The 22,394-nt window shown below is 44.1% G+C and overlaps 1 protein-coding gene across 1 annotated transcript in view; it reads right to left on the reverse strand.

Moving 5' to 3' along the window:
* The window catches only part of TSPOAP1 (TSPO associated protein 1), a 73,048-nt gene extending 53,378 nt beyond the window's left edge, over positions 1-19,670 (reverse strand). The window contains exons 1-5 of the mRNA XM_063291110.1: positions 19,503-19,670; positions 7,797-7,904; positions 6,054-6,182; positions 3,241-3,417; positions 1,622-1,894 (exon numbers count right to left, since the gene is read on the reverse strand). Coding sequence (XP_063147180.1) covers positions 1,622-1,894; positions 3,241-3,417; positions 6,054-6,182; positions 7,797-7,904; positions 19,503-19,670 — 855 coding nt within the window. The remainder of the gene's footprint in view (positions 1-1,621; positions 1,895-3,240; positions 3,418-6,053; positions 6,183-7,796; positions 7,905-19,502) is intronic.
* Between the last annotated feature and the right edge of the window lie 2,724 nt (positions 19,671-22,394).

Here is a 22,394-nt window from a genome sequence, read left to right on the forward strand (position 1 = left end):
GGAGCCTCTTGCTGTTATCTCCTCAAAGCAGGTCACCCAAGAGTAGGTTTCTCACAAATGCAATGCCATGAAGGCTGGTTCAACCTCCCGATCCTCTTTTCCGCCAAAAGACGCTGCCTCCCTCTGGACCCTTTGCCACCCCAAAAGCAACGCGGCCTGTACAAAATTGGTCTAGTCAGCGCCTTCCTACCTGCCTCCTGTTTCAGCACCACAGACAGCTCTGTGCTGGTGCAGCTCCAGCCCGGCAGATTGGCTGGTGGGACTGAACCACTTTGCCCTCACAAAGAGGGAGGAATACTCGCAGCTCAGCACTGGGCAGGGAAAGGCTCCAAGCTGCGGGTGGAGGAAGGGCCCTTGCGTGAAAAGTGGGAACTCCCAGACCTGACCTCCCAGACTTCCAGAATCCAGATTAGGATCCGGAAGAGCTGCAAGTAGGAAACAAAGTCCGGCTCCAAATCTCCCCTGTTTTTCCTGCAGTCAGAATTTTTAAGGAAGGTTCAAGCATGATAAAAGTATGTCTGTACTTTTGTTGGTTTGCATGTAATGAAGGTAGAATAGGAAGAAGGGAGACAACAGTGACTCATCATGTTATACCTAAGGGTTCATGGCTGGGGTGAAAATAAGTCAGGAATTCCTGGTCTGGGCAGCTGTCAACCACAGTTATTATACCTATTGGCACTATAATTTAATTGGTCTTTAGGACAGGGGAAAGAGGCAACAAACCACAGTTTGGTTTAGTGGTTAAGGCAATAGGCTAGAAACCAGGAGTCTGTGAGTTCTAGTCCCGCCTTAGGCACGGAAGCCGGCTGGGCGACCTTGGGCCAGTCCCTCTCTCTCAGCCCAACTCACCTCACAGGGCTGCTGTTGTGGGGAAAATAGGAGGAGGAAGGAGTAACAGGAATGTTCCCTGCCTTGAGTTATTTATAAAACTAATAAAGGTGGGATAGAAAATAAGCCGCCCAGAATCACTTGCTGAGATGGGCAGCTGTAGAAATCAATCAATCAAACAAACAAACAAATAAAATATGGCCTAGTGAGAAATGGAGCAGAACATGGGAAACAGGTTCAAATTGCTGAGCCTGTTATTGGAATAAAAAAAGCTTCTTATCATCCAACAATCCTGGCTGCATGCTAAAAAGAAAAGTCTCGCTAGATTTGCTAATGAGGAAATGTATTGTGAACACCCAGAAAAATGGGGTGATTCCGTAGCTGGTTAGGTGAGTTCTGTGGATGCAGAATGTATATGTCATGTATTTTTAGAGTCTTCTTGCTAATATATGTAAGCCACGCTGGAGGTCTTTTAGCTAAACAGTGGGATAAAATGTTTTAAATAAATGAAGAAATAAATACAATATGTTATGGCAATGCTTTTAAGCTTCACTTGACTCTTTCACTCAGTTCTTTTCCCAAATATGCCCCGCTTCCAGTTGAATGTCTTCACCAACTTAGAGTTGCAGTGGACCAATGGAAGAGTAAAACAGCAAATGCTGTATCCATGTTAAGTGGCAAAGAAGTGATCACGAATCTGGTTTTGGCCTGATATTCTAAGAATGGTGGATAATTCCATTAGAAGGTAGACAAGATGCATAATAATAAACTGGAAGGAGTTTAAAGAATTCACCTGGTTGGTCTCCTCCACTGCTATGCAGAGCATCTGCCATGGCTGTGATACCCTTGTAGGAGAAAAACCATTTGAGCAGGTGGACCTGGCTGACGTGGGGAGCCCCACGTCCCTTGCAAAAGCCACAGACGAGTCTCCTGATCCCTGGCGACAGGGCTCCAGGGCTGCCTTGAAATTCTTCAGAGCAATCTGTCTCTGTAGCCGCAGCACCTCCTTCTGAGATTCTCGCAGCAAATGGTGGAAATCTAGAAGAGGCAGACCAGGAGGACCTTCCTAGAAAAAGAGAAATTGTCACTTACCAGATCAAATAAATCTTAGGTGGCTTATTAACTAGAGAAAATGGCTTATATTTGCATATGAGAAAACTATTACAGAGCAAATGACCAACTACAGTTTTGTTTCCTCTTAGACAGTAAATGTCTGTGCTGAACCTACAAGCAACACCTTAGAAGAGAGAGTCTTTGTCCTCTCACACAGAGGAGAGAGTGCTTCTGCTCAGATAACACTTGTTGGCTGCACTTGAACAAAAGGTTTTAAAGAGAAAATGCGTCTGCTGATGAGCCTCTGTTATTGACCCAAAATCCTTTTTCAATGATAAATCTAACCCAGAGTTCCCCAACCTGTTGCCCTCCGGAAGTGTGAATAATCCCCTTTAACTGGGCTGGCTGGGGATTATGGGAGTTGAAGCCCAGTACCTCTGAAGGGCAGCAGGCTGGGGAAGTCTGAGTTATTTAACTGATTAAACACAGTGTCCCTGATATTAATAGTGAAAGAAAAGGCATATTTCAGATTTCAAGCACTTCACATTTCATAACATCCTAGCAGTCTGGAAAGAAAAATTAGGAGACACAAAAGACCTGCAGCATAAATTTAAGCTGGCTCATTCAAACCAGCCAGTGACCTGGGCCCTACTCTGTCCCTTTGATCTTCTTACTTCCCATATCATCTCCTTCTCCTTCACCTCCAAACATCTGTCCAGAGCATGAAGTCCCACCTGCTCGAATCCCTGGTAAGGTTTTCCCCACCTTTTACATTTCAACTGTGTGCTTCTTCCAGTCATCCTTCCAGTTCCTTGCTTCCCAATCTTTTGTCTGGCTTATGGACCTTTGCTATGCCGATTATCCGTTCTGGTCCTTAATTGCTCTTCCTCCCTAGCTCCCCCTTCACAACTCCACTGCCTACCAGCAGTGAATATTTTTCTTTATCCTATAATCCTGTGTGAGCTTTTGCCCAGTCAAACTAAACGTTTACTTTCCACAGAGAGTGATGTAGCAGTATTTAGTATCTGAAAAAAATATCTTCTTGAACAGTTAGAATATTGATGGAAATTCTGTGATACCAGAGATACTCAGCTGGTGCCCTAACAGAAGAAGGCTTTCTGGCTACAGTAACAAAACCCATGAGGCTTTTCTGAGCATGATGATCAAGAGACAGGAAAAACTCCATTGGCTACTTTTCTGTACTGTATACACTTGGAAGTGTAGAAGCAGAGACAGAAAAAGGTGATAACCCTGGTCCAGATGGGCCTGGATCCAAATCCTAGTGCTCACTCACAATGGATGGAGGTTTACCACATCTGGACAACATCAGCCTGAGTGTACTCAGTGGTAAACATTCACCTTTCCACCCATGATTTTAGCTTGAAGTTCTTGGCATTCCCTCTGTAAAGCATTGATCTGTTTGTCTTTCATCAAGAGTGCACTGGCTTGTTCTTGGAGATCTGTAGCCCGTTGGCGCACCAGCGCCCTTTTGCACAGCCCAGCACAGGAGCTCTTCACATTTATTGGTGTGTTCACCTACAGAAAGAAAAGGCCAATAGTTGTCTAATATGCCAATCTTTGGGACAAATAAATAAATGGCTAAGTAGATAAGAAGCTGTCTTAAGAGTCAAACCATTGTTCTGTCTGGCTCAGTTCTATCTAACCTGACCAGAAACATATTTCTAAGGCAAGGGCAGGCAATGTAAGGCCCACCAGATGCTGATGGACTGCAACTCCCATCATGCTTTACTATTGATCATACTGACTAAGATTGATGGGAGTTACAGTTTATTCCTTCTCTAAAGTTTCTAGCTGGGACTTTCCCAATCACACCTGGCCACACCAGGGATTAAACTGGAATTTTCTTGCAAACAAAACATATTTTTGTACTAAACTACAGACTCTTCCATACAAAAATGACAACACATGTGGGGAACAATCAATAATAAACCACAAAGGGTATGTGGGTATGTACAGGTGTGAAGAGAGGGTAAGAGACTGAAAATTCTAAATCCATCCATAATTTTCATGGCTGAGCAAAGGATCAGAATTCCAGTCTCTGTAGGCTAGTACAACAGACTTAACTTAGGGCTTCATAATACTGACAGTCAAGAAAAAGAATTAATTGCTTTTCAAAAAAGTTTATTTTTTGAATATCAAAGAATCAGGATTATTGTAATGGTATGTGGGAATGACCCTGGGAGCATGGCAATGAGATGCAGCCAAGGGAATGGTCAGATAAAAGGCAGTTTAGCCCACAGCAGGAATGTGGGCAGGGTAAAAGGCTCAGAAGAGACCCTCCCTAGTTTCTTGGGCTGTAAAGGAGATAGGGGGAGGGATGTACTTTCAGACTTGCAAGATTCTATTAATGTAACCTTACAATAAAGCAGAATTAGGTCATCTGGCTGTGCTTCCTGTCTGGGCTACCTCATAAGTCTGACAATTATCTAGTCCCCAAGGAACCAAAAGTCACAAACTGGTTCTCCTGAGTGGCAATTCTAGTGAATCAAACAGAAATACAGCAAGCAGTCAGTTGTGAAAGAGGGAATCCACTGGTCTATTTGAATGATCCAACCCCATTCCAATCAGAGAAGGGAGAGGTTACCTGCACTGCACAGAACTTGGTTGGAAAGAGGTGAATGCAGGGCACGAAGTCACAGAGAAATATAACAGACTCTACTGTGAAAAAATAATTTTGATACTTCTCTGTAAAATCATGCAACAGATGCAAAGACTGTGCAGGAAGCCTGCCTGCAGCAGAGGTGATTCAAAGTGGGAAAGACCAGAATAGTCAATCATCTGGAGATGCAGCAGGCTACCTCCTATTTTATGGATGGTGGCTCACTGAATTCTTCAATTTATGGTTTTGCTGATTTCTCTTGGCAGTTTGTAGTATACAAGTACTGTCTCAACACCCAATATGGACTCCTGATAAGTTGTCAAAAATGTATAATGGTGTAACTAATGTTGGTTGGAAATGTTTACAGGGTGAAAGAACTTTTTACCATCTTTGGTGGACTTGTGAGAAGGCTAAAAAGTTCTGGGATCAAATATGTATTATTATTAAAAATATTCTCAAAGTAAATATACAAAGAAAACCAGAACTTGTTCTTTTGGGGTTGATGGAAAAGGAATTAGAGAAACAACATGGAGTGTTGTTGTTATTCATGATCACAGCTGCAAGATCGTTATATGCACAGTGATGGAAAGATCCACGAATACCTATAGTTGAAGACTGGATTGTGAAACGAATGGACTTGGCTCAAATGGCTAAATTAACAGCTTTAATAAGAGATAATTCGGCATTTATATCAACTTGGCAACCACTTTTGGACTACTTGCTTGTAATAGAAAAAAAATGATGTTTTGATTTTGGGTTTTAGAGATTATATGGTTTGCTTTAATAGAAATAATGTTAAGATAGGTTAATTAATTGTAGGAGATTAGATCTGTAAATTTATCTATATCCATATCGGAGAAAGTCAGAAGTCACTTTCCTTTTCTGTTTTTCTCTCTACCGACAATTTTATAGTTTGCTCTTTCTTCTTTAGTTCTGTTTTCTATCTGTTCTATATTCTCCTTTGTTTGTATCTTAACTATATCTTCAAAATAATAAAGTTTTTACAAAAAAAACCACCCAATATGGGAAAGACAGTTCTAACTACTATTCAAACTCCTGTTTAGTTTTGAAGATGCCACAAGGCCTTTTTAAAGTGAAATTTTGGCTACCACAGACTGATAGGGTTATCCCAGTATAAACTGGACTTTTGCCACCTTTGCAGAGCACTAAGCCCAACAACATGGGCAGCTTGACAACTTGTCTGCCACTGTGATGGAATGTGATGGAATATGTGATGGAATATGAAGGGGGAGGTGATGTGATGGACTACAGTAATGCAGCTAGTTCTCAGGAAGGAGGCAGCACATTCCAAGGAGGGGAGTGAGATAAGAGAAATCACAGTCCAGAGCTGGAACGTGGGAAAACTAAGAGGTTCAGAGTAGCCCCACCCTAGAGCCTCCCAGGTTATTTCCTTTTAGGTTAGTAGAGTAGCTTTAGTTTAGCAAGACTCTGCCTATACCATGTGAGCAAATAAAGAACTGAAGTTTGGCTGGATTGATTCTTTGTCGTTCTTGGGCTGGGCCTGACAGCCACCCAGGGTTGGGTCACTTACAACTCTGAGGTTGGCCTCTTGCAGCTTCCTGGCTCTTTCCTCGAGACGTTTTGCAATGACAGCCAGCTCTGCATTCTTCCTCTTCAAATGCCTCACCTTCTCCTGAGTCTCTGGGAAGCAGGTCTTTCGCTGGGAAGCAGAAAAGAAGGAGAAAGGTCTGAACTGCCCTTTGAACCCAGATTTAGTTTTGGAGGGGGATCCATTCTCAGGAAATAAGTTCATTCAGCAATGAGGGCAGGAAAACTGCCACTTTCTCCCCCAGGTATGGTACGGTCAGCCGATGAATACTTCAGTTAGAACATGAGCGCTAACCTGAGATGAAGGCAATCTAACTGGATGGAGAGCAGCTTGGATGATGCATTTTAGGTTACAATTTGTAGACAATCTGGAGACAGAGTAGAGACATGGGGCAATTCCACAGTGCAATCTAAGTTGCTCATCTCCCCTGACTCTCCCAGCCGTTTCTTAAGCCAACTTCAGAAATTCTACTCCAGATTGCAGTGGGTTGGCCAAGGGGCTGGGCTGATGTTCAGCCTGGACTATGGTCACCACTAGACCTGATTGGTTGTTCCTCTGCTTCTTGCCCTTCCCATCCATGCAGGGAAGTCAAGCCTGAGAGTTGGATGGAGGATGACATCATCTATTCCTGCATTTAGAAAGCGGTGAGTGGCCCACACTGGTACGCAAAGGGTCACAATAATTCCTGAAAGAGTAGTAACTCTCTGTGAGCAGAACTTCTCTCAATGTCTGAGATCTTGGAGAAACCTTTCAAGTCAAAGCTGACAACAGCACATGTCCTCCAGATATATGGGATGGCAACTGCTGTCTTCCCCAGGTGCAGTAGAGGCATCTGAAAGGGCACCAGGTTGGAGAATGTTGAACTAGGTAGAGCAGGCATGTAGAATCTGAGGCCTCATGTGCTTCCCTTAAGCCTTAGGAGCAGCCCCAGAGCACTTCCAAAAAATGCTGCTTAATTAATTGTATTTAATTAATATAAAACTAGTGCCATTGTTGCATTGGCCCCACCCATTTCTTTACCCTGGCCTTGTCTGTATTTTATAGCCTGGTTCCCATCATTCCAGTCAGCAGCTAGGTCCAGCCCTCAGCCTCAACAGCCTAGCTTAAAACAAGACAGCTCCTTACAACCCAAGGTTCATCAGCCTCTGAAGGGAATACTTTCAGGATGTTCTTAAGAGTGATGGAGGAATGCAAGAAAGATCTGAATCAAGTGGCATCAGCCAGCAATAAATTCTTCCCATGCCAATCCTAACAGCAATTATAGAGCTATGGAAATCTTGCCCTTTCATTCAGTGAAACTTTGGCAGGACAAAGGCTTGCTAAGTAGTACCCTGATTTAATTAGTAGAAGTGCAGCGTGGCTTAGATATTCTATTTCAAGTGCCAAAACAGTTTGTTCAGCCCTGTGTTGAAAGCATTGCTCTGCATCATTTGGAACTAAGAATTTCAATAGCAACCTTTTTATTTTCCCAAATGCCATTGGAAAGATGCATTTTTGAGATTATATAAAGCACCCTTGGTGCTCAGTACAATAATTCAGGGTTGTCAACTTATAGATCTCCAGATATTGTTGCACTCCCATCACTGTCAACCAGCCTAACTAATGACCGAGAAGGATGGGACCTTGAGGCCCAACAACATCTAGAGAGCCACAGACTGCTCAGTTCTGCTTGACTAAACAATATTTGGGTACCACACACTCCATGAACTCTTGCATGCCCCTTACCAGCAGACTGTTTTCCTTCTTCAGGCTGGCACAGTGCATTTGCAGCTCCTCTAGGGCTGTCAGAAGCACTTGATTTTGACGCAGAAGACAGCGATAACTCACACCATACTGTAAAGCAGAAGGAGGAGTTAAAGTAAAAGAAAATATAGCAGAGAAAAAAGGTGGATACTATTAGTAGTATCTCATTCTATACAAATTAACACCACCTAATTCCAAACATTCCATGAAGCCTTTCCTATTCTGCTTTTGTCTAGATGTGTTAGCTAATAGCTCCCAACATTTCCATGCTCACTGGAATTATGGGAATTGAACACCAATACATCTCGAATGTAGTAGATTGGAGAGGGCTGCACTTACAAGTTGTATAGATGGGAACCAAATTTTTAATAGTCATCATGGGAAAATAACAACACACATCACTATGCCAGTGTTGCCCTGGTAGATTTTCTCCTATTTTGGAGAATGTCTCCCATTGACTGCTATGAGAAAAGGTGTGATGCTTCCTGTTCTAAGCACTACAGTCTTCATTCTTCTTGCAAATGCATCTGCCAGGTCTCTAGCAGACCTGGCAGAGACAGAGATCTAGCTGAATGTTAGAAAAGACTCCTAACAGCAATAGCAGTTTTGTTGATGGAGCCAATGACCCAGAGAGGTGGTAGAGTCTCCTTCATTTGATGGGTTCAAGCACAGGCTGAACAGCCCACCTGGGATCCTTCAGTTTGGAGACCTGTACACAGCACAGTGTAGGATTGGAGGGTTTAAATGGCCCCTTACAATTCTATGGTTAAGAGAACATATTAAGTGGGACCATTAGATTGTGTGAATCCAGCAACAAGGTCAAGCATGTTGTGTGAATGCAGGCTCGGATTCCATATATAAATCATCATCATCTCTCAGCACCAGCCATGTGCAGTGGAAAATCAGATTCTTGTGAATCCTGTCTCCTCTGCTCTTGATTTTCCCCATCATTATATTATTACTGGTTGCCATGTCTTTTGAGTAACAGAGGAATCCTTTTTCAGAAACATTATTCAAACATTCTGTGCCTCTTTTTCCTGACTGACTGTTTGTTTAGGGAAGGGGGTTTTGGAACTTCTGGCTCTCTTCCAAAGCCAGAGTAGATAATTGAGCTGCTTCTCCACATCTCTGAGCCTTCACTGGTGATGCAGACGCACTGAAACTATGCAATAACTTCAAGGCATCTACAAAATATATTCCCACAGAGCTTTTTGTCCTTCCTTCCCATATACACAGCTGCAGGGCTCAGTAAATAAAAGAGATATAAAAATCAAAGGAGAAATAAAAAACCTGAGATGGATTATTCCTAATACTGTAAAGGGTGATAAGTCTCCCTGATACAGAAGAATCACATGCTTAAAACTTTCTTTTGCTGTTATATAAAAGCAACACTTTGGGGCGTGTGCTGAGTGGCTTTCCCTGGGAAACAACCACCTCTCGTCAACCTTTTAGAAGAAAGCAGCAGCAATCCCCACCCAGGCTTCCATCTGCTCCCATTCCCATGTCAATGTTTGAGCACAAGATACATGAGTAATGCTGGAAAACTCAAAGATGTACTCCTTGATTGCATTAGCATTTTCCCTTCACTTTTGGAAGTATAAATGAGGCAACATTTCCTCATTCTGATGTCTACAGGGGCGTGGGACTCTTATCCTCCTATAATGCCCCAGCAAGCAGGTTAAGGAGGTTATTGACAGCTGTCAGATTTAGAGGACCTAGCTCTTAATGGGATGTTGCACAGGCCACCCTTATCCATGGGATGTATTCATACCACACATTTCACCAGGTCAGGTGAAGACTTAGGAAATGCATTCTCAGAGCATTCTAAGCTTGCTTGCTCTTAATCTTAGCTACTTTTATTTATAGCTTAGCATCTTATGGAAGCCCAGCCAATGTATTAAGTTATGATTCTATATCTTATGAAAACTCATAAAATTGATTAATTTGGATTATGCATGTTGGGTAAACAGAACTACATTGTTCATTGTGTGCAAATATTTGATGTGCATGATTTTTATTCTTTCAATAGGAGCCATGGAGTGGAGAGAAGGAAGGTCAAGACCAGGGATGCTTACATAAGCTTTTTGGAGGTCATATGTAGCCCTGAGGCTTCAGGTTGTGCTCCTCTGCCCTAGGCAATCTCCATGATTCAGCATCATACCAAATATTATCACTTTGCAGCCTAGCAGGAATTATCCCTTCTAAGAACTCAGATATAATTAAAAATCCATGCCGTTCCAGCAAAGAGTGGTGCATTAGGGCAGCCAGTTGCACTTTCAATCTTCTCTTAGCCACCTACCAGTTTGAATTCTTTTTGCGTAAGCAAGGAATGCTCCCTTCAAATCAACAAGGACTTAAAAAGCTGCTATGCATTCAAGGTCGAATCTCACAGAATGAGAAGTAATTGGCTTCTCTGAGAGGACAGGTCATTTGATTCTGGAAAGTGGTGTCATCCCAAAGAGAATGATTCAAGATGACATACTTAGACTACAGATCTGGTGCACACAAGTGGAGCAGCCTCCTTTACAGTATGGCAGATCTGTCCAGGATGCAAAAGATGATGAATTGTAAATCCTTCACCCTTTCTTTCAGATTCATGGAGGGTTGCTATTCCTTGAGGTAAGCATTGAATACTTCTGGTCCATTTGATCCATGACACCTCCACATCTAGCTCCTCACCTGGGACTCTAAACATTTCCCCAATCTTTCCTCTTTTTCTAACTCCACACCAATTGTGCAAATGTCTTTAAGCACTCCTTTCCTGAGTCTTCAATCCCATCTCACCTCTGCTATTGAGCTGGAACCACCCCTCACTACTGGTATGCAGCCTACAACACATATGCCTGGGTAAATGTGGGGCAAGAGAGATCGTCCAGTCCTCTATTAATCTTTGGAATTAATTGGCACAAATTGCTTTATTGATCACCATGATAACATCTTTTTAAAAAGATTATTAGATATTGTGGGAGAAAGAATGTATCAGTGGATATTGAGCCTGACAACAGGCTCACAGCTACATTAGATATCTTTAAGTTCCTCTCTTCTATATAAATCAAAATCAGAATCATGATACTGAGAGACTATAGCTCAAGAACATTTATTCATATGAAGAGTCTTACTGGATCTGTCCCAAATTTGTGCTAGTTCAGAATCTGGCATTGCCACATGGTCGGTAAACATAAGTTACTGGAAGAGCAACAAATGCCCTCTCTCATGCTTATCTTCTGCAACCTACAACCTTCCAGATGTGCAATTCCCAGCCAGCTTTTGGTTATACTGGCCAGAATGTATGGGAGTTTAATTTCCATACATATTTTGTAAGAGCAGCATTCACTTCATTGTTTTTCTCTCTGAGGCACGAGTTGCTCATACTCCAAGCAATATTGGATTTTTATTAGGGGGTTACTACTACTAGAATCACAGAATCATCAAACATTAGGTTTGGAGAGGATTTTTGGAGATCACCCACTCCAACTTCCTACCTAGTGCAGGAATCCACTATCACAGCATTCCTACAGATGACATCCAGCCTCTGTTTAAACACTCCAGTGATGGACTCATGTCCATAGATCATTCTTCCAAAGTCTGAAAGGTTGATTCACTATTTTTCATTACTGAGATCATCAGCGAGGTAGGCATTAACTACCTGAACATCTCATTAATGAAATTATTAAACTCAACTTCCTTTTGTCCCCATTGTGTAAGATCATACTGAATACTCTGGTGGCATTCACATAATATGTTTAATCTAGTTTTTGAAATAATCCTTTTTTGGTTTTGCCCAATATATTGAATTCTTAGCTAATCAAACAGGCTGGGTTTGCATGCTGAGCTACAAAATCAAACCAAAACATACAAGCTTGATACTAACCAAACTTAGCCTGTTGTGTACTCCGAAGAGTACCTTGAGTCTTAGGAAGTAGGGAAGGGTATAAAGGATTGTATAAATAAAGACAGTACCATTTTGCTTGCTTGCTGATTTATTCATCCATTTAACTAGGCTTATATGCCTCTCCAGTCATTGCTACTTCTAAGCAGCTTACATACCAAATTTTCGTAAACAGGGTTAAAGTAATAATAAACAATCATAAAACAATAGCATTACTGTATAACATTATACCTTCATGAACTAGGAATACTAAAAACTCACTTACATTGATACTCCCACTGAGGGATCCACTTCATAAGAGGCCAGTTCCCAAGGTCTGCTAGAATAGCCAGGTTTTAATCTCAGCAGGACTGGAGCTAATTTTAGGAGAAATGCTCTTCCAAAAAAGGGGGAGGGGCAACAATTGAGAACATCTACTTCCCAATCCCTACTGATGGGATTCCATGAAAGGAAAGACCCAGAGGAACCTACCTTTCCTGACCTTACCAGACAAGCAGATACCACTGGCAATTGGTAAACCAAATTTCAACAGGTCTTGACCATGTAGGACTTTAAAGATGACAACAAGTACCTTCAAGAAGCCAACTGGTATCTAATGCAGTTCTTGAAGTAGAGGTGTTACTTAGGTAAACACTCATAATTACTTGAGTGGCTGAATTCTGGATCAGCTATAATTTACAAGTGGTCTTCAAGGGCAGATCCATATTGCACATTGCACTAGTCCAAACAACAAGTGACATGAGTGTCTGTGACCAAGGCCTACTGCTCCAGGAAACCCTGTAATTGGCACACCTGGTGCAGTTGTGTAAAGACCCTCCTGGCCATTACTGTTACCTGCTCTTCAAGTAGGAGCCATGACTCCAGAAGAATCCCTCAAGCTATGAGCCAGTTCAGAACAGGGGAGGGCGACCCCATCCAAAACCAGAGATCTAATATCCCTGGAATTGGCTGGCTTCTTAACCCAGAGTCACTTCATCTGGCTGAGCTTGTCCCTCCCTATCCAGACCCTAACAGTATCCAGGCACCACAACGGCACTTCAATAATATCACCTATTTGGACAGGGAATGAGATATACAACTGGATATTATCAAAGTACGGATGATACCCAGCTTCATACCAGAACCTTCATGCAGATGTTGAATAGGAGTGGGGACAGCATCAAGCCCTATGGCACCCCATAGTGAAAGACCCTAAGGTTCAACCATTCCCCCCTACCAACTGGAACCACCTCTACAGAAAGAAGGTATAGAGAATAAGGAAGATGATCTTGACAGAAATACGCAGGAACCATTATCTAGGCAAAAGGAGCTAAAATATTTTTAAAGTTCAGAGCGGCTAAGGCAGACACCTCCCTAATTCACTGGAGTATAAGAAGCGGGAGGAGGTACAATACAATCAGACTTGCAAGAGTCTGTTATTGTAGCCAATCTCAATAAAAGTAGTTTTAGCCTTCTTGGGAGTTGATTTCCTGATCTGTTCTACGTAGTGGGGCTGACAGAAGGAGAACCAATGAAAAGTCCAATGAGAGATTCAGGAACACCAGGAGGGTCACATTCCCTTATCCCAGTCTTGCCAGTGTTTATGTACCAAAACAATCAATGTGGTCTACTGGGAGTGGAGGAATAAAGCTTTTTGTCTTGCCTATTCTATAGCTTCCTTACCCGGCCATAGTCAGAGGCAGAGAAATAGGCCAGATAATCCTTTGGTCTTATCAAAAAAGGCAGCCAAAGGCCATGCTGGCCGAAAATTCCAGGAACTGTAGTCCAACACATCTAGACTATACCAGGATGGGGAAAGCTGGTCTGGAGACAATCACTGTCCCTTTGATAAACAAGGCCAAATTATCCTTCTTTCCTTCTTAGAACTGGGGTTCCCAAAAGTAACAAGGTATATGGTGTATGATACTAACTTTGCCTGTATCTTTACAGTATCTTAAGTTCCAAAATGCCATCTCATCTTTTATATAAATGAGTCACAGAGACTTTCAGTGGTTGCCAGGTTCTGAAATTCATTTCTGTTTTAAAAGTAATGTATTTTGTAAAGTGCATTTATGGCATTACATAATAAAGATCCTAATTTGACCCCGGTATTACCTGCTACATGCAGAATTTCTTAGGGATATTGCCAGAAATGCAGTTCAAAGACATAAACAAGATGAGCAATCAATATGAGAGAACTATGGCCCTCAACCACCCCTTGTGGATTTCCCAAAGCCACTTGGTTGGTCACAAGAGAAAAGAGATGGCTGGACCATCTTCAGCATCCAACTTCACTGCATATCCATGACAGCTGCAAATAGATTCCCGACATTCAAAAATAGCCCATCCTAAGGCAGGGGGAACATCTTAAACAGAGGTTGCTATTTCACTAAGTCTAGTCTTTTAAGTAGGTACAATGTATTGTTATTCCTCTTCCCCCTAACTCCCAGAAAACAGTTAAGGGCACAGTGACACACAGCACACATTCACAGCCTGGGGACCTCCAAAGGCTTGGTATGACCCTGAGAACCCCTCCAAGAATTGCCACTGATTTGTACTTTTTTAATATGACAGGGAGAATTATTAAATACACAGACACACACACACATATTTTATCCGTTCAATCGTGTCTGATTCTTGGAGACTGCCAGACAAGTCCCTGCAATTTTCTTGGCAATGTTTTTCTGAAGTGGCTTGCCATTGCCTCCTTCCTAGGGCTGAGAGGGAGGGACTAGCCCAAGGTCCCCCAGCTGGCTTTGTGCCTAAGGCAGAACTAGAACTCACAATCTGTTTTCTAGCCTGATGCCTTAACCACTACACCAAACTGGCTCTCACATTAAATATATGCATTTATTTTAATCATTTTTAATTAACTTTTCATTAGCTTTTGACCTAGTCACTTTTTGGAGTGACCCAGGAAGGAGGAGGACCAGGGCCTTGTCCCATCAAGCTCTTCTCAGAACGGGACCACTCCATCAAAGCTGATCCACAATCAAGATGCTTTGTGAGATTTGGCCCATCCAATGACTTGCCTGTAGCAACCTGGATAATGTCCCAGTGTTCAAGTCCTTCCTCTGCCTGTTGCACATATCTGCATGCATGAGTGGGCAAAACCACAGACATAACACTCTTAATCAGATCAGTTAAGGACCTAGCAACAGCATCCATACAAGGTGTTAAGCTCAGATACTTTTGAGCTTGGAGTCCTTGGCGCTCTCTGAGCTTGGTTGTTTGCTTACAGATGTTTTGTTACCCAACTAGGTAACAACTAGTTGAGTAATGAAAGGTCTGCAAGCAAACAACCAAGCTCAGAGAGCGCCAAGGACTCCACAGTTCAACCCTGAGCTACAGATAATCTCTTCTATTGGTACTTTTGAACTTGGTTTAGTTTTGTGGCTCAGTGGTTTATACAAACCTAGAAAATGGGATACTTCAGTAACCAGCTTAAGCATGTTGTGTAAATACCCCTGGATAGCCTTAATTTAGGTGTCCTGTGTAATCACCTTGCCACATTCTCCCAGGCTGGTTCACACAACATGCTAACACAAACACAATGGCTGGGTTTCCATAACATACTGAACTACAAATTACATTTTAAATTAGCCATTTAAGTTGTATAAATCAAGCCATAATTTCAAAGCAGATGTTGCCTTGGATTTGTAACCCTTCCATCTTTTCCCACCACTTTCTCCCTTGTATTCTTTTCAGCCAGAAAGTAAGTCACTTCAGAGGGAAAGGCAAAATGGGGAACTAGTAAAAGCTGTCTATCAGGATGCACTCTAGAGCTGGGTCTTTCAGGAGCAGAGTTGAGAAATCAAAGTGCCAGGGGTGCCTTTAAAAAACTCCCAGAAGGAAGCAAGTTGCATCTGATTCCCATACCCACGCCCATGGATTGACCTGGATGCCACCATTTCCTTTAGCATCCAGTTCTAATCCCAATGAGCAGCTTTTCACTGCAGAAAGATCTCCTCCTGCAGCATCCATGTTTTCAAAGGAAGCTCCTCTCAAGCACTATTTGATTTTTTAAAGGAGAAAGGGAGACTAGAATATGCCTGTAAGAACAGGATTTCTGCTGCCATCAAGCACCACTAAGTCTGTCCTTCATTCCTTCTCTTTCCAGGCTGCTGAAAAAATATCTGATGGCTTCTTGGCTTGGGAACATATTTTGCACTCTCATTCAAGCCAGAATACACAGTTCAGTGAAAAGCTGAAGTCTAGAGATGTATTTATATTTTATTTTATTTTATTCAATTGCTATGGCTGCCCATTCACAAACATCTAGAGGCAGCTAGCAGCATTAAAAACAGCAAAGATTTTTTTCAGAAATCCGGAACGGCCCCCCCTCAAAAAAACACTCAGACTCTATAGCACAGGATCAAAATTCACATAAACGTTAACACATTAATGGCTCATACAACATCCTGGCCCAGTGCCTGAGGAACCACTAGGTCATCAAGGTCTTTCTAAAGGCCAGCAGGCTCACAACCATTGGGGTGGGGTGGATGTTGTTCCACAGGGCAGAAACAGTGACAGAGAAGGCCAGCTCTCAAGGTCCTGCAGATCAACTCTCTGCCAGCTTCCCATGTATGTGTGAGAGATGGGTGGGGTATCAGCTTGATTGATTGGTAAGCACCGTGCAACATGTTACTTGGTCTAAATTGCTAAGGAACAAGATGATACCAAGCTAATTAGAGATGTTGAAGGAATCATGAAAGATAACACAGATCAGAAAGTGCTATTTCAGGAATCAAAAGTAAGCATGTAGCTCGCTAAGAATCAAGGGGTAAGGGGCTCATTAGAAACCAGGGTGCTTTGATCCAGTGCAGCAGAGATAGACCTATTACTTGGAAGTTCAAGTTTGTCTCCTGCCCTTGCTCAAGGGCCCCCCCTCTTTTGTGTGACACCATTACAACTGCAAGGAATCCAGACTATTTCCCCCTCCATAAAACAGATCCAATTAACAGCAAGCTTCTTGGGAATACAAAGGCAGCTTTTGCTCTCCTCATAACTCAGCCCAAATCACAGAAGTGGCAAAATATCTTGAATTTTTCAGCAGATCCAGATCATCATTTTTGCAAAAGAGTTGGAGTTTGGGGCAGCAGTGCTGAATGCAAATAAATCCGGGCTTAGAAAGTTCTTCCTGTAACTGAGACCCTGGAGTAGAGCCACTCCCCAAAGTAGGCAGTATAAGAACAGATGTGTGCAATTCGTTTTAGATCTATTGGCTCTGTTGAGTTTTGCTTTGTGGTTTCTGATTCAGAGACCGAGAGGGAGGGAGAGAGCCAGCAATAAATCTGACTTGGGACTCTGAAGTTCACTCTTCCTTCCCCAGTGACCTTAGAGGAAACACAGCTCCCTCAGGACCACTAAAACCACCAAGAACTGGGTAACATAATGACTGAGGAAACATCCTTATTTCATCTAGTCACTTTTCACCAAGCTTCCATGCTTCTACATATGTTCTGTAATATGAGTATAATAACAACAGCTTACTAATTGGCACCTGGAAACAACGGAGATAATGAAAATAACATGTTTGAAGGCAGATCTGCAGATATACCTACAAAATCTACTAGTCCTTACCATAAACATACACATTTGAGCACTGCATATCATATGATGTATTATATTTATATCCTCCCTTTCTTCCAGCAGTCAAGGTGGAATACATAGCACATTTTCTGCCCATTTTTCTCCAGAACAACAATCCTGTGAGGTGGGTTGGGCTGAGGGAGACAGACAGACACACACACAAACATACAGCTACATACATATTTGATTAGGTAGAGCAGTGTTTCTCAACCCCAGCAACTTTAAGCTGTCTGGACTTCAATTCCCAGAATTCCCTAGCCAGCATGGGAGTTTTCTGGGAGCCAGCATGGGAATTCTGGGAGTTGAAGTCCACACAGCTTAAAGTTGCTGGGGTTGAGAAACACTGAGGTAGAGAATAGAGGGAAACACCCGTTTTACTAATCTTGTGCACTGGTTCACTTAGAATAGATCATTCATAGGTGCTTCTGTCTAGCCTGCTGGTGGAGCACTTAAAAGGTGCTGTAGAAATGCAAAATAGGATTAGCACAGAAAGAATGTAAGAGGAACTTGGCTGCATCAGATCAAAAGGTTTCTTTCTCCATCTAATCCAGCTCCTTGCTTGCCCACAGCTGAGTCTGCACAAATTAGACTAAAATGAGGGGGAGGGCTAATAGATTGGGGTTCAGCATGTTGAGCGAATTCATTACATTAAACCATAATGCAATGTATTTATTTAAGAAATTTACATTTTGTTAACCTGGCTTTGGGGATTAGCACGCTGAATAATACTAGTCCAAAGCAAATTGCACTGACTGCCCAGATGCTAGTGGTCAGATTTCCAACATTTTCCTAATGACATTTAAAACCCTAAACAGTTTAGGAACGCAATATTAAGAGGGAGCATCTGTCCCAGTATATACCTGCCTGAAAATTAAGATCTGCAGGGTGGCTCTTCCTTGGCACCTCAAGGTTAGGAAAGGTGCATTATGTGGGGACAGAGAAGAGGACCTCCTCTGTTGTGGCACCCCAACATTGAAATGTCCTTCCCTGGAGGCCAGACTGGTGGCAACTTGGCTTACACTCCTGTCTCAGGTAAAGACTTGGCTTTTCACTCTGGCATTTGGAACTTGACAACCTCAGCCTGGAGATGCCCTGTTGTCCCTTGTCAAAATCTGTGCCCCTGGATTATGTTATTATGGTAGTTGCTGTGTTTTACCCCACTTATTTTACGGACTATATCCTACCCTACCCTATCCTTAGGACAGTGTGCTGGCTGTAAACATTAATAAATAGATTAGTAAACCCAGCCAAGTGTAGCCACTAGAAGCTTGCAAGGAGGTCTACCAGCAAGGCATCAAGGCAGTTCCTCCTTCCTGCTGCTGCTTCCCATCCATTGGCATCACGCCTCTGAACATGTTAACTGCATGTAGCCTTAACAGTTAATGGATGCTGCTGCATCTTTGCCACACTTTAGCTTCTCCAGAAAAGAAGGGGGCTTCTTCTAGCTGAACTGGGTACCCAGCTTTGGAAGGTCCCTTCCAAATGGATTTTTTAAAATGGCAATAGTGCTGCAGCTTGTGTGCCATGTGGGAAACATGGTTCCTCCTTAATGTCTGCCTACAAGGTTTACCACATCCTTCCTTGCAGTCACAGATTTGTGGCAAGAAGACACCCCACCCCCCATGAAAAAGAAGATGGTTACAATTTTGCATTGGTTACCAAGGGCAGAAAATCCAGAGTAAAGTGGGAGCAACCTAGGAGGAGCTATGCAGGATCAGATGAAAGGTCCAGGTACTTCATCCCCAGCATTCTGTTTCCAGCAGCAACCAACAGCAGTCCTTTGCCTCCGGTTCCTAGTAAGGTCCAAAGGCTTCCAGATCCTATTTTTGGCTTCAGCACTTGCAATTAAAGTATATTATCTTGAGAGACAGAGAGGCAATCAGTGAGCTAAACCTCTATGCTCTAAAAAATAATGAACTTTTGCATCGCATACATCTGGAAAGGTGGTCCAAGCTAGCTGCCTTTAATGTTGTAAGACATTTCCACTTATCAGCAGGAGCTGGGCTACCTTTCCCAGATAGACAAGAATGCAGGAAAACTCTGCAGGCAGAAACAAAAAGCCGGTTTCTGACAGAAGACAGCCCAATGCTTCTGAAATGTCACAAGTCTGGCACCCTCCCACACTTTCAGAGATAGACTGTCTCAGAACCTGGAGGATCTTCCTCGGACAATCCCACACAAACGTTCCTTTCCTTACCGAGCACCCACGAGACAACCCGCCTCCTCACCTGCTCTGGTGCCTCCTCCCCCGGACAGCCTCCTAACACTTCTGCCGAGCACCCCTTAGTGCTCCCGGGTACTTGCTCCGAGCACGGAGAGCTTCCCCGAGACGGGACCTCCAACTCCAGGGCTGGTTGGGTCCCTTCGTCCCCGCCAGGGCTCCCACTTTCCGGCATGGCTCCCACCAAGATCTGCCCTCCGCGCTCAGCTGCGCCGTCGCCGGTCTTGCTCCGCGCCCAACCCTGGTGGATCGGCGGCACACTGGGCTTCCCCCAGCCCTGCCTCTTCATCTCTCGGCGCGGAGCAGCGCGGGCGACGTTCCCTTCGGACTCGGCTTGGCTGCGGCGGCGGCTGCTGCTACCGCGGCGCGAGTGGCGGGGACGGGGGCGCGCGGGCTGTCGCTGCCACGGGGTTCGGGCAGCCGCGCTGGCATCCCAGCGCCAGCCAAGGCGGCGTCGGGGCGAAGAGCAGAGCTGCACCTGCTTCACCGCCCGACTGGAAGGACCTGGCGGCGGCGGCGGCGGCGGCTCATCGCCGAGAGGGGCTCGGCTCGCGCGCCCTTCCCATGCTGAGCTGTCACTGGTTTGGCAGCAAGAGGAGGAGGAGCCGGCGGCGGCAGCGGCGTCCCCCTCTTTCCGCTCATACAAAAGGTCCAGATCTCCAGCCCGCTTTTGCCCTCGCTGGCGGCGGCTCCTCGGCGGCCAGTCGCCCTTTGCCGGCACGTCCCGTCTCGGCGGGCTCTCTCGGCTGCTCAGTCCGCGCGTCCACGAGGCTCGCTCCTTGCGCTCCAAGGCCGCCGCCGCGCCCTCGTCCTCCTGCGTGCCCTCGGACTATGGAGGTTTTGTCCGGCCGGAGGGCTGCCTCATGCTCAGCCGCCCCCGGGCCGGCTTCGGAGGCGACGGTGCGCCTTAGCTGCCGGGCCGGCTGGAGCGAAACTCCTCGGGCTTGGAGCGAGAAGCTGCCGCCGAGCAGGAGCGCAGGGCCCGAGTTCTCGCAAGCCCTCCAATAAGAAGTGGCTCGGGCGGTTTCCATGGAAATGGTGGCAGAATGGGGGCGTGCGAGCTGTTTATTGATTCGAGGTTCCGGGACTGCAGCAAAGCGCTGCCGCCGGCGAGGAAGGAGCAAGCTGGTGGGGACGAAGCGGGAGGCTACTGCCCAGACCGGTCCGCGCCAATCGCGGTGTCGCGGAGAGCCCTTTGCAACCCAGGCTGGAAGGGCGGTCGCTTGGTCCCTGGCTGGGCTCTTATCCCTGGTTAAGCCGGGGTGTCTTTGGTTTTGCCCAGAGGGATGCGAAATGAACGCAGCCCTGGGGATGGTGGCTTACACCACAAGCTAGGCTCTTACGTAGTTGGGTTTGACTTTGCATTTGCAGGAAGTGTGAACCTCGTCAACTGGGGTTTATTCAGGAACCATGATTGACCAAAACGTGGCTACAAGGGATGAACCCAGCCGCAGTCTGATTCATCCGACGGAGAAAGCAGACTAGGATGGACATAAGCTTCTGCGCAATTCATGAGCTGGCCTTCAAGACAGGACCAGAGTGTAACCCGCTGATTATAAGGCAACCGTTTCCAAGACAAACTCGGGATACTGAGTTTGGCTCGGGCAATTGTCTGCCCTCGACAAAGGGATTTTAAACACACAAAAACACACCAAATACTATATAACCATAAACCATAAAGGAGACTTTTCATTCTACAAGCATAGTAAGTTGCTGTATCTTAAGGGCCGATCTCTGTTGTGAGGAAAAAGAGAGGATTGTGCACACTGCCTTGATCAGTACCAATTCTAGTAAATAAAATTGAAGTACACTGCAACCCATTTTGGACAAAAATGTAAATTCTGCTGGCAGCTTTCCGAGTGGGTATCTCCCATCCCCTGCTATCCATTTGAGTTTTGTTTGTTTTTCTCTTAACTAGAGGTTTGGGGATTTGAAGGATTTTCTTCTGTGGAATAGCGTGTCCCTAAACTGAGCATTCAGATGACTGCTTAGCATTCTCCTTCCCTGATCTGGTGTCCTCCAGTTGGGTTCAGCTACAACAGTACAAGTTTGATACTGGTTTCGTACACATATGCTAAACCACAATAGGGTTTTGATTGAGTTTAATGGGTTGTGTGAACCCAGCCACAATGTTTAGAAGCAGTAATTTATCATGTTTTACAATGTGCAAATCTAGCCATTTGCTACTCAAGTAACTCATGGTGTAATGATGTACAAACAGCCAGTAGTGGTTGATCAACAAACTATGGTTCAATAAAGCATGGATTAACTCAATGCAATGAGCAACTGGGAAGTTGATGTCTCCTAAAACATGCCATGTGAATTCAGTCACTAGGTTTGTAATTGAATTACTTATATGTGTTGTATGAATTCAGTCATTGTCTTGGCATGTGATATGACCCAGGCCATCATGGTAAGACCTACATAGTTGGGGCATAGAATATTACCAGAATGCAGCAATTGTATTTTGTTAACCTGGGTTTAATGTTTAGCATGTTTATGTATGTATGTATTTATCAAATTTCCCACCACACATCTCCTCCCACCAGAGGGACTCTGGGCAGTTTACAGCAAAATAATCAATAAAACAATAAAAATACAATAAAAATACATTGTATGAAAATACAATATCTATTGTGTGAACCCAGCCCTCATGAATGGAAAAATTTTCAGAATCATTTGGGGAAAAGTCCTGAGCATTTCAGTCTATGCATCTTATGATTTCCTGAACAGAAGTGTAGCACCTTATACATGTATCACCTATAATATTTCATGGATCACAACCTATCAAGTGTATGGGTTATACCAGTGTTTCTCAACCTTGGCAACTTTAAAATGTGTGGACTTCAACTCCCAGAATTCGCTAGCCAGCCATGCTGGCTGAGGAATTCTGGGAGTT

The sequence above is a fragment of the Candoia aspera genome, chromosome 1, assembly GCF_035149785.1.
Source record: "Candoia aspera isolate rCanAsp1 chromosome 1, rCanAsp1.hap2, whole genome shotgun sequence".
Classification (NCBI taxonomy): domain Eukaryota; kingdom Metazoa; phylum Chordata; class Lepidosauria; order Squamata; family Boidae; genus Candoia; species Candoia aspera.